General features: G+C 39.6%; 1 protein-coding gene across 1 annotated transcript; it reads left to right on the top strand.

Annotated features, from left to right (window-relative positions):
* Positions 1–9,748: 9,748 nt before the first annotated feature.
* LOC126706319 (photosystem I chlorophyll a/b-binding protein 6, chloroplastic-like) lies at positions 9,749–11,808 on the top strand. The gene is made up of 5 exons (XM_050405732.1): positions 9,749–9,916; positions 10,031–10,198; positions 10,321–10,358; positions 10,656–11,170; positions 11,510–11,808. Exons 1-5 carry the CDS (start codon positions 9,870–9,872, stop codon positions 11,525–11,527), a joined length of 786 nt encoding a protein of 261 aa, XP_050261689.1. The 5' UTR covers positions 9,749–9,869; the 3' UTR covers positions 11,528–11,808.
* Positions 11,809–12,839: the final 1,031 nt, after the last annotated feature.

The following is a 12,839-nucleotide window of genomic DNA, read 5'->3' as shown; positions in this document are numbered from 1 at the left end:
ATAAATTCAAATATCCATAGTTTACTTAAACCCAAATCTACTTAGAAAAAAATGAAAATAAAATTATCCCTACACCACTGCGGATGTCTCTAACTTGCAATTGTTTGCTTGCCTCCACAACTAGCTGGTTTGTCACTCCCGATCACCACTTGAGTCGAAACCTGACTCAACTTTAGGCTTCTAGAGTTCCAACTTTAGAACGTTAGTATTGGAGGGTGTAAACATTCTCCAATTGCTATTTTACGACCTAAGTCACCTAAAACCCACTCCATTCGGGTTTGTAAATTAAAAAAAATTTGCAACTTATGAATAGTAAGGTTGGATATATGCAACCTTATTGTTCATAGGTTGTAAAAAAAAATATTATTTTAATATGTAGTTGTGTGTGGAGATAAAAAGTGAGTGAGGGGAAAAAGAGAGAGAAAATAATATTTTTTATTATTTTATTAGATAATTTATATTATTTTATTAGGTTATATATAAAAATAAAATTTAGGATGTAACGTAAGTCGTAAAATAAGATGATAAAATAAACAAAATTGTGTTTGAAGTTACTGTAGGGACACGATTCTCAAACGGCCCAACGATGAGGTTGGGCTCGCGCGTGAAAGATCCCCCACAATGATATTTGTAGAGAGTGGGCTTGAAAGGCTAGCGTTGGATCACAGGGTGTTGGTACAGGCCGGACCTTAGATAAACCTAGACCAGAAAAGGCTTTAGTTCGGGTATCCAAGCCCAATAACTTTATAAATTGAGGGATGGGACTCCTCGGATCATGTCCGAGGAGCATTTGTGTTTCTCTCCGGTTACCCGCCGGTGGGTTTTTTCATGGTATTGCACCTATATTGTCCTGGCATTCTCATTCCTGGAGTTTTTCCCAGGAAGTGAGATGGGGCTCCTTCACTTTGTCACCTTACGTTTTCTTTTATACTAGCCCACGTTCATTATCCCCCGTCCACGTGTAGGGTCGACTTTTCCAGGACAGAGATTTGTCCCATCAGTCTAATCCCGAAATTGTGGGAGATGGTCAATAAAGCCTGGGAATCCGGTTCTATTAGGTGCAATGTCATGTCAATGAAGGGTATTAAGGACTATTTCCCCGAGATATTTTCTGATCTTTTAAGTTTGCTTGTATTCCATTTTCGTCAATGGGATTTTGGGTCTTCCGAGGACTGAGCGGTCCTCGGACGTATCTTCGGGCCACTTTAGGCTCACTATTTTTGAGCTTGGGCCCTGGCCTCCTTCAGTTTGGACCTGTGGACTCCCCATAAGCGAGCGGGCTGGGCCCATAAACTATTGGGCCCCACAATAGCCCCTCAAAACCCTGCTGTCCAACGTCTTGGTTGGAAAGGTGGGTTTTGGTAATACCGAACCTTTATTGCGGCTCATTTAATTCAGCCCTTTGACCAACGTGGGCGACTCTTCACCTTCCCGAGGAATGCGCCGATCTACAGGACGTTTCCCTCAATTTACGCGTGATGCGTTTATGCCGTTTGGTTATCCGAAGCGCGCCTTTAATGTTTTCCTTTTACGAGACCTCCCAGATCTAACGGTTACTGATGGCGTGAGGAACGAAATGGATGTACATTGATCTGCAGATTTCCTTGGGGATTAGAACGTGTTACGCACCCTCGTCTTCCTCCCCTATATAAAGAGAGAGGACCAAAAGTGATTCTCTCATATTCGAACCCTTCAGGCTCTTCCCCGAGTTCACTTCTTTCTTCTGGTTATACCCTATCCAATAATACATCCACCATAACAGTCAGCCATGAACAAACCCTTCCTTTCCCAGAAACGCCATGTCCTAACAAAGCTTGAGATGGCTCGGTCGGGGCAAGGATGGCGGAGACTCAAGATTTGCCTCCCCCCTCTTTTAGCCAAAATCCGAAGCAGGGACTCGTCACGTCCCACCTCCGGTGTGACTGAGTCGAAAACCTCCCTTGTCATCTCCATCCGCTCTCTCATGAGCATACCTAATATGGCTCCCCTTTTCCCTCTTTTGCTCCTTTCTTTTTCTTTTCATTTCTTCCCTCTTCTTCTCCTCCTTCCTACTCATGTCCTCCATCTTCTTTCTCCTTTGCACTCCTCAGCGACAAGAGCTTGCTGAAGTGCTTACATGTGTTCCAATTCTTCTTCCTTCTCCTTCATCTTTTCTATGTAAGGTTCTTCTCCTGATATGAGCAGTACTGAGGCAGAGATTTCAGAGAGACTTTGAAGGCGAGTTTAAAGGACACCTGGCGGTTTACTTATCTGTATTACGGATGTTATTACTGCTTTGGCAGTTCATTTTTTATATAGGCTTGCTTAAGCCCTTCTTTGTACGTTGTAATAATTTTTTATATTAATAAAAGTTACTGTTATTCTATTTCGCATGTTCTGTTTATATGTTTTAATAAATTTGCAAGTTCTGCTCGGCACAGTAGTATAGCATTTGAACCAATGTCAACTAAGGCCAAAATACTCGCTGATAAAAAGACGCCATAATAACTTTAACAAAATTATTATTCGACATAACAACCCGACCAGTGAGGAACGAGACTTACCTTAAAATTAGTCAAGATGGGGACTAAGTGCTCGATAAGGTGTAAGAAATAGTTATCCGAGGACATATCATCCGTAAAACGAACAGTTTCCGTAGGCCATTGAGTAGGGGGTCATTCTGCCATCTTAACATACTGGCCTTAACATTTTGCAATATTTGAGCCGAGAAACTTCTCCATCCGAGTAGTTGATTTCCCAAAAGGCCTGAGTCCGAGGACTTCGCACAGCCTGGGTTTTGTTTAGGACTTATACTTTTTCTTTTAGGTGCTCGGTTTCCCCATAGGCTTGAGTCTGAGGACCATGCAAGTCCTAGGTTCTGTCCAAGACTTATAAGATATCTTTTTTATGTTCCTGGTTTCCCTCTAGGCTTGAGTCCGAGGACCATGCAAGTCCTAGGTTCTGTCCAAGACTTATAAGATATCTTTTTTGTACTTGGTTTTCCCATAGGCTTGAGTCCGAGGACCATGCAAGTCCTAGGTTCTGTCCAAAACTCTTTGAGTTCAGATTCTCCCTTTCATAAGGCATTTCCCAAGGCGCCGAGCAGGGGTTGTCCTCGGCCACGGCCATTCCTCGGTGGGGGCCACAGCACCTGGGCCCTCACGCAAAGCGGGCCTGGGCCGCGAATTCAATTTCCCCACGAATTAGGAGATATTTTTGCATCCTCTGGACACGCAGTACTCTCTGACGTCCCAATGATCGAGGTGCACCTTTACGAGGCTTCTTTATTCTTGTGGTTGCAGTTGGCGTTGGAAGTTGAGCCAGAACCATTTTGTCTGTAGCGTTCCTTGGGACGCCGCGTGAGTTGACTGCCACTACCTTGTCTTTTCAAATAAATAGGAGGGAGAGAGAGAGTTGCTTTATATACGCATCAGTCCTTCAGTTTTCTCCCATATCATAACTCCCACTTCCGGAGCTCTCCTCCCTTAACATAACATGTCTAAGGCAGGGGTTGGGAAGAAAGAACTCTCTCCGCCGTAGAAGCACCGTGTCCTCATGAGACTCAAAATAGTACGGTATGGGCACAGGAGGCATAAGTTCAGGAGCACACTCCATTTCGACCGAGGGGGAAGGGGATCTCTCCCTCTTTTAGTCAAAATCCGAAGCAGGTTCTGTCCATGCCAGAATTTTGGTGTGGCAGAAGAAAGATTTTCCGCCATCAGCGCCTCTGCTTTGCGGCAGGCGTATATTTAGAGAAAGTCCCTCAACCCCCAACTCCCTGCACCTTTCCTTCAACGGTGTCAGGCTCAAGTTGGGTCTCTTTTGCTGTTTGAGTTGTGGGCATGTGAAAGCATTGAGGAAGAACAAGGTCTTGGGGCTGTAGCTAACCTCTCCTCTGACCTACCTCCTCAGCTTCGTTTTATTCTCTTGTATCTTCCTTTCTTTTCGGTTATGTAATGAGTTTTGACGCAAACTGATTCCAGCTTTTCATTGTACGCTGTACTATTTCTTTGTTTTAGTGATAATGGAAATTTCTTTACTTGTTCTGGATACTGTTCCTTAGACTACACTTACTTTGTGAGTGAGTGTGCCCCATGCGCGTGTTTCTTTCAGTATATTTAGAGCAAAATAGCTTGAAACATAATCTAACTAACTCCAAGTTATCAATACTACCAGACATTATATCGATAATTCATAGTAAATCAAACTCAGGAAACTAACCGAGATAACAGTTGAATATTCTGTGATAAGCGCGCGAACACCGTCCAAGGCTGATAATCTCTAAATAATCCATCCGAGCAATCGATTGGGAAGTAGGGAACTCCGATGGTGCTTTTGTGTACTTGGTTTCCCCATAGGCTTGGGTCCGAGGACCATGCAAGGCCTTGGTTCTGTCCAAAACTTGTAAGATTTCTTTTTTGTACTTGGTTTCCCCATAGGCTTGGGTCCGAGGACCATGCAAGGCCTTGGTTCTGTCCAAAACTTGTAAGATTTCTTTTTTGTACTTGGTTTCCCCATAGGCTTGGGTCCGAGGACCATGCAAGGCCTTGGTTCTGTCCAAAACTTGCAAGATTTCTTGTTTGTACTTGGTTTCCCCATAGGCTTGGGTCCGAGGACCATGCAAGGCCTTGGTTCTGTCCAAAACTTGCAAGATTTCTTTTTTGTACTTGGTTTCCCCATAGGCTTGGGTCCGAGGACCATGCAAGGCCTTGGTTCTGTCCAAAACTTGTAAGATTTCTTTTTTGTACTTGGTTTCCCCATAGGCTTGGGTCCGAGGACCATGCAAGGCCTTGGTTCTGTCCAAAACTTGCAAGATTTCTTGTTTGTACTTGGTTTCCCCATAGGCTTGGGTCTGAGGACCATGCAAGGCCTTGGTTCTGTCCAAAACTTGTAAGATTTCTTTTTTGTACTTGGTTTCCCCATAGGCTTGGGTCCGAGGACCATGCAAGGCCTTGGTTCTGTCCAAAACTTGCAAGATTTCTTGTTTGTACTTGGTTTCCCCATAGGCTTGGGTCCGAGGACCATGCAAGGCCTTGGTTCTGTCCAAAACTTGTAAGATTTCTTTTTTGTACTTGGTTTCCCCATAGGCTTGGGTCCGAGGACCATGCAAGGCCTTGGTTCTGTCCAAAACTTGCAAGATTTCTTGTTTGTACTTGGTTTCCCCATAGGCTTGGGTCCGAGGACCATGCAAGGCCTTGGTTCTGTCCAAAACTTGTAAGATTTCTTTTTTGTACTTGGTTTCCCCATAGGCTTGGGTCCGAGGACCATGCAAGGCCTTGGTTCTGTCCAAAACTTGCAAGATTTCTTTTTTGTACTTGGTTTCCCCATAGGCTTGGGTCCGAGGACCATGCAAGGCCTTGGTTCTGTCCAAAACTTGTAAGATTTCTTTTTTGTACTTGGTTTCCCCATAGGCTTGGGTCCGAGGACCATGCAAGGCCTTGGTTCTGTCCAAAACTTGTAAGATTTCTTTTTTGTACTTGGTTTCCCCATAGGCTTGGGTCCAAGGACCATGCAAGGCCTTGGTTCTGTCCAAAACTTGCAAGATTTCTTGTTTGTACTTGGTTTCCCCATAGGCTTGGGTCCGAGGACCATGCAAGGCCTTGGTTCTGTCCAAAACTTGTAAGATTTCTTTTTAAGTAGTCTTTTCTCTATAGTTATTTATTTTTCGGAGGTTAGCCCCTGGGCCAGGGAGGGGAGAGTTGGCCTGAGGCCGGAAGCCCCTGGAGCTGCCCGCGCCGTTAGCGGTGCAAGGCGTAGCCCCTAGCAGAAGTTTATGGCGGAGCAACAACTGTACGTCGCCGGAGATGAGAAAGACTCGTGAATCTCTGCTTGCTAGAGAGCTGACTTATGCGCCACTCGCGCCAACGCGCAAGCCTCCCCACAGACGGCGCCAATTGTAGGGACACGATTCTCAAACGGCCCAACGATGAGGTTGGGCTCGCGCGTGAAAGATCCCCCACAATGATATTTGTAGAGAGTGGGCTTGAAAGGCTAGCGTTGGATCACAGGGTGTTGGTACAGGCCGGACTTAGATAAACCTAGACCAGAAAAGGCTTTCGTTCGGGTATCCAAGCCAATAACTTTATAAATTGAGGGATGGGACTCCTCGGATCATGTCCGAGGAGCATTTGTGTTTCTCTCCGGTTACCCGCCGGTGGGTTTTTTCATGGTATTGCACCTATATTGTCCGGGCATTCTCATTCCTGGAGTTTTTCCCAGGAAGTGAGATGGGGCTCCTTCACTTTGTCACCTTACGTTTTCTTTTATACTAGCCCACGTTCATTATCCCCCGTCCACGTGTAGGGTCGACTTTTCCAGGATAGAGATTTGTCCCATCAGTCTAATCCCGAAATTGTGGGAGATGGTCAATAAAGCCTGGGAATCCGGTTCTATTAGGTGCAATGTCATGTCAATGAAGGGTATTAAGGAGTATTTCCCCGAGATATTTTCTGATCTTTTAAGTTTGCTTGTATTCCATTTTCGTCAATGGGATTTTGGGTCTTCCGAGGACTGAGCGGTCCTCGGACGTATCTTCGGGCTACTTTGGGCTCACTATTTTTGAGCTTGGGCCCTGGCCTCCTTCAGTTTGGACCTGTGGACTCCCCATAAGCGAGCGGGCCGGGCCCATAAACTATTGGGCCCCACAGTTACAAAATAGTTTTTTTTTTTTTATAACCCCGAATGCTAATATTCTTACTGTGCGGGATATCTTTTTCTTTGTTAGTTGGGGATTTATGCGTGTTAGTCTATAAATATCAGTCTATGCCTTTTGACTTTTGAATCTTCTACGTCTTTCTATTTGTTTTGCTGTTGTTTACAGCTTGCATATATTATTATAATATTATATATTTAGTGTTGATAATAATACTATTACTCTCTACAGTTTTGAGTCTTTTGACCGCATATATGTTTTGTGTTAATATCTATGTGTTTGGTGGTTTACATTTTCCACTATTGTTATATTTGTTTTTAATTTATATTTAGTTTTGATAGTAATTTCTCAAACTAAGTAATTATTATTGTTAAGTTCAAAAATAGAAGAAGTTATCATTGTTGTTTATGTTATACTATATTTGATATAATATGTACTTACTTAATGTAGCATTCACATTATATATAATTTTAGTAATATGGAAGAAGGTAGGGTATAAATTTTTTTTAAAATTTTTAAATATATACAAAAGTGGTGTCATAACTGTTGATTAAACTACTTCCTCAAAAAAAAAAAAAAAAAAAAAAACTTTTGATTAAACTATTTCATTTTTTTCCCTAAAAAATTATATCATTTCTTACCTATGAAACACTCTAAAATTCTATGGACTGATAGTGTGATGATTACCCAGGACCTCTACATTTTTTTAGTCATCAGATTTAGTTATACATAAATTTTAACCCTCAAAATATTTTTTTTGGGGTCCACTTTACATAATGAGAAACCAAAATCTTTTGCAAAAATAAATATTAATAATTTAGAAGAAAAAAAAAAACCCACAACCAGAGATAGATCTTTGCCAATGTAGACCAATTCAAATGGATTGGGCATATACTAACATAATAATCCAATAATATATGTTGGCGCACATACATGATAAAAGCGTTACTTTTATTTTTCAAAAAAAAAAAAAAAAAGTGATACTAAAGAATTAAGTCACAAACTCAAGAAGATTACCGAGTTTTACAACTAAAAACATTACAAGACAAGGAGTTTTTTTTTTTTTTTTTGGAGAAATTTACAAAACAAGAAGTAGCTCCATCAATCTCACACCTCAATTTTCTTTTCTTTTCTATTTTTTTTGGATTGGGATGAATGAGATAGAATTTTAATCAACATAACAACCACAACACAAATCATGAAACACACCCCAGAAGAAGCCTATTAAGAAACACAGTGCATAAAAGCAAGGGCAGGCTGAGAAGATTAGAAATAAAGCCCAATCTTGGGCCCATAGTACTACATCTACAAGGATAGTATAACGGCCCCAAGAAAAACTTGTCTCTCTGTCAAAAAAAAAAACACCTCACCAATCACCATTCTTCCTTACTGAACTAAGCCTTAGAAGAAAAAAAAAGCATGGAATTCTAAGTAATAGTAAGAAAGAGTACTGTATGCATGATGAACGCCATTTCCTGCTGATGTAGAAGCTTCAACAGAGGCTACAATAGAGTTGTAAGATTCAATACCCATTTTGTTGTTGGTAGTGCAGTCACCGCCGGTGACGTTGCTGCTAACCACCTCTTCTGAAATATCTTATATACTCGCGGAGTTTAGGAATGAGTTCAAGAATGAGGATCAGGAGCTTCAGGATTTCCGTAACGTCTTTAACGCTCAAATGCAAGCTGTTGCAAAAGGAAATTGTATGAATATTACAGAAAAATAATAACTCTATCACCACGCAAATAACTTTAGCTATTACCCGGCCATAGGAGGAGATAAAAAAGTCGATTGCCTAGAATTGTCAAGGGTTGGAACTAAGAAGAATGTTGCATATATTACGCAGCTGCCGAGACTCAAAAGGCGCATTTACTCGTCAAATAGCACTCAGTTTATATCTTTCTTTTGGTCACAGTGGGGTTTATTGTGAAAATGATGTTCAGCGAATCAGCACTAAACGTTGCCAACATAGGGGTTAGCGCCATTCACAATAGAGAATTCATTCTCAATTCTAACAGAAAGGAAAGAGCTAGGTACAACATATGAGCTAAATGACAATTATTATGTGGCATTGTCGGTATTTCAAAACAATGGTTTATGTATATGTCACTAGAGAAAAATTAAGCCTTAAAGGTCATGGTTATTTCTTTGATAAATTTGTTTTTAATAAATAATTATCTTACACATCCGGTATACATAGCATTCTCTCATAATGTATGGGTTCCACAACTGTGTGAGACTCATATGCTGTGAGAGGGATGTTGTATATATTAGATGCATGAGATACTTACTTATTTTTTATATAACTAATTATAATGGGTTTTTAAACTCCATATCTTGGACCCAAAAAAGAAGAAGTTTCCATTTCATTCTTTATGTGAGAATCAAAAATAGGGAGAGAAAGATTGAGAACACATGGATTATGTAGTTTAGCCTAATAGTTGACGTCCATGGATTAAAATTCTTGATGCCTACATATTCATTATACTGAATTATTTATATTACATAATGAACCCAATAGGGGTATTTATAGTAGTCTAAATCCTAGACTAACCATACACTAAACCATTAGTTACTAGTCTTATAATATAAGGAGAATACTTTGCTTGCACACCAAGTAGGATTGGGCATGGGCTTGAATTGGAATGGAATTGTTATCGTTATCGCTTTAAAACCTTCCCTTGAGTAAGAAATTTGATCCAAGATTACATATGACATCAAGAGATTTTCGCAATTAGTTTAATTAACACAAATCAAAGCATAACCTATTCTTTTCTTGGATGGAACAACAGCATAAGCTATAGCAGAGATCTTGGCCCGATTGTTGAAGTTGAGCTTCCAATGAGAGAACTGGATATCAGCTTAGGCCCAATCACTTCGGATTCCAAAATTGAGCTGCGTAAACTAAGGATTGGGTTGGGTCCAGATAAGTAACGCAGACTAATATTATCACAAGACCAAACTCACTATTCATAAAAAAAAAAAAAAGAAGAAGACCAAACTCACTACTATGCAAGCCCATAAAGTCATACCAAATTCATTCTCCCAAGTCCAATCCCATATCCAAAACACGTGCCAAGTTCAATAACCATTGGCTCTTATGGTCCGTTTTGTGCCAAAGTTATGCTACATCATCATGAATTTTATCCATTCTACATGGACTAGATAAATCATCAGACAAAGCGGCCTGCATAAAGCCACAGAGTTGCACAGTTTTTGCAGGAACATTTTGTCATCCATGGCACTAGCCATTGCTTCTACTGCATTGTCAAGCCTCCCAACAAGGTCAACATTTTTTTTTTTAACTCCAGGCTTAGCATTCAGATAGATTTTATTGCTTGCTTATACATGTACAGTACTTTATCTTCATTTTATGATGTTTTTTAAAATGGGAAACAGGGAATTGCATAAAAAAATTTCTCTAGGAAAATTCACAACTTGCTTATCTGGGAGGAGGACTAGCCATTTAGATGCAACAAAAGGAGTATCAAGTGTATGTGAACCACTTCCTCCGGATAGGCCATTGTGGTTCCCTGGCAGTTCACCTCCTGAGTGGCTTGATGGCAGGTATCAAATTTTTCATCACTACTCCAAAAATCTGTATTGGAACTTTCATTGTTAATTAAATTATAGAGCGAGTGTCATGGCATCATGAAAACATCATTTCTTTCTTTTTCTGTTAATTGCAGTCTTCCTGGCGATTTTGGCTTCGACCCACTTGGATTAGGTATGTGTTAATTTGTGTATTCTTTATGTTTACTAAACCAAAAAAAAAAAAAAAAATCTATGTCATGAAATGTGGCAAGGAAAATTAGATCAACAGCCCTGTACCTGCATGCTTAAGCAATATGACAAAGGATTTTTATTCCCTGGCTAACCTTTCTTTCTTTTTGTTATAGACATGAAATGGGCTATAACATATCATTTGGTATTTATTTCAATTGAAGTTGCTCTGCAAAAGCATCTCAAAGATGGTTCAAGATTAGACTTGCAGTACTGATATGCTCCATTTTGCATGTGATAGGGTCTGATCCAGAGTCACTTAAATGGTTTGCACAAGCGGAGCTAATGCATGGCAGATGGGCAATGCTTGCAGTGGCTGGAATTCTGATTCCAGAATGGCTTGGAAGAATAGGTTTCATTGATAAATTTTCATGGTATGATGCTGGTGCTAGAGAATACTTCACAGACAAAACAACCTTATTTGTGGTGCAATTAGCCTTGATGGGTTGGGTAGAGGGAAGAAGATGGGCTGATATGATAAATCCAGGGTGTGTTGACATTGAACCAAAAGTACCACATAAGAAGAACCCAAAGCCTGATGTTGGTTACCCAGGTGGGCTATGGTTTGATTTCATGATGTGGGGTAGAGGTTCCCCAGAGCCTGTGATGGTGTTGAGGACTAAGGAGATTAAGAATGGGCGTCTTGCTATGCTTGCTTTTGTGGGCTTCTGGTTCCAAGCCATTTATACAGGACAAAGCCCCATTGACAACTTGATGTGTCATGTTGCAGATCCTGGTCACTGCAACATTTTTTCGGTAATGCTCTACTTCTCCAATCATCAAAATGGACCTAGTAATTTATAAAGAGAAGGCTAATTATTATTGCATACGCTAAGTTATACATTGTCGTACACACTCAAGCTAAAATCATGTTTTGAGTTAGAGTGTGTACAACATTGTACAATTATTTTAGTTATAATCATGAAATGGTGAAATCACAATTTTAACAGAAATCATGTTTTCAACTGTTTCCTGATGTGTAACTATTACCACTCAGGGTAAAATTTCAGTGAAATATATATGACTTTGCACTTGAAATTTGCAATTAAATGTGGTAACAAAAGATGACAACAAATATCAATTTCGTACTTGCAGGCTTTCACGTTACGTTGAAGTTTTGAATTTGAGAACCAGTTTATGAAAGACATGCAAAATTTGGTGGCAGCAACAGCCAGTCAGGCAGGAAGTTCCTCTGTAATTCTTGTAAAATCATCTGCTAGCTGTTTGTTATCAGAAGTGAGAATTAATTGTACATATCAAGAAGCCAAAGTAACATCTGGACTTTGATTTTTCGCTAATAGTTGATTAAATTGTTGTCCATGGACTTGTTATTGTCAACTTAATTAAATGACACTATCACCTGTTTGTCTAGGTGATAAGAGCATTAGCATCAAGCTCAATCCAATTTTACCTAAATTAATCCTAAAAACTCCACATTTATTATTTTAGTTAATCTACTATTCACAAACAACTACATCAACCTCAATACTTTATCCCTATTTCATTTAAATATTATTTCTTCTTTATTTATTTATGTAATGGTCACATATTTTAAATGCTACGTTTCCAACCCCCAACAATTATATTTTTATAAAAAAGAAAAAAAAATTACCGTAATTTTACATAATTTTGTAATTTCAATGTCTTGTATCACCTTTATTTTTCTTTGCAATATCAATGAATATATACAAACAATATGGCCTCTCTTTATGGAAGTAGTTCCAAACTCTATTCCAATATGTTTTGTGCTTTTGCTCATTTCCTTGCATTGTATCCATGGAAATATTGAGCAATGCCAAAACAATGAGACAGTCTTCTCCTACCATGAAATTACCGCTCTGCTGTGTCTTAACAATTATCTGAACTTCAAGTGGAGACTGTTGGGTATGTACCTCATTTTGTAGGGATTCCATTATGAATTCATTATTCAAGTTAGAATCTTTTTGTAAGAGCTCTGTGAAGTTTTGAGTCACTGGCATTCGCAAATCCATTCCCTAATAAATAATAAATATTAACAATAACATAATAAACCTAAACAATCAAACCTCAAGCTTTAAGTTCTTATTTCAATCAATTACCAAGCCAATAAAACAGCATGGAGTATTCCAAACCTGGTATTGATAAATATCTTCAATGGATGTCCCACCTGATCTCTTTTCTTAACCATAGTGTATCCAAGCATTTAAACTGAACAATCACACTAACTTGCACCTCCCATTCTCTAGAAATTGCACAGCAAGTAGCCATGAATTTTAGAAATTTAATTATAGATGAAATGGCATGGCTAACTTAGGTTCATATATGAGTGAAAATCTTTAAGATGTTATTTTTACAATTTCAGAGGGTAAGAAAATTTAAGCCCTTTTGACATATTGCAAAGAAGATTTCAGAGATTGAATGAAATTGGGCAAACAGAACAAATTAT

This window comes from Quercus robur, chromosome 11 (assembly GCF_932294415.1).
Source record: "Quercus robur chromosome 11, dhQueRobu3.1, whole genome shotgun sequence".
Classification (NCBI taxonomy): domain Eukaryota; kingdom Viridiplantae; phylum Streptophyta; class Magnoliopsida; order Fagales; family Fagaceae; genus Quercus; species Quercus robur.
The sequence above is the reverse complement of the archived record's forward strand: the minus strand, read 5'-3'. Positions and strand labels throughout refer to the sequence as shown.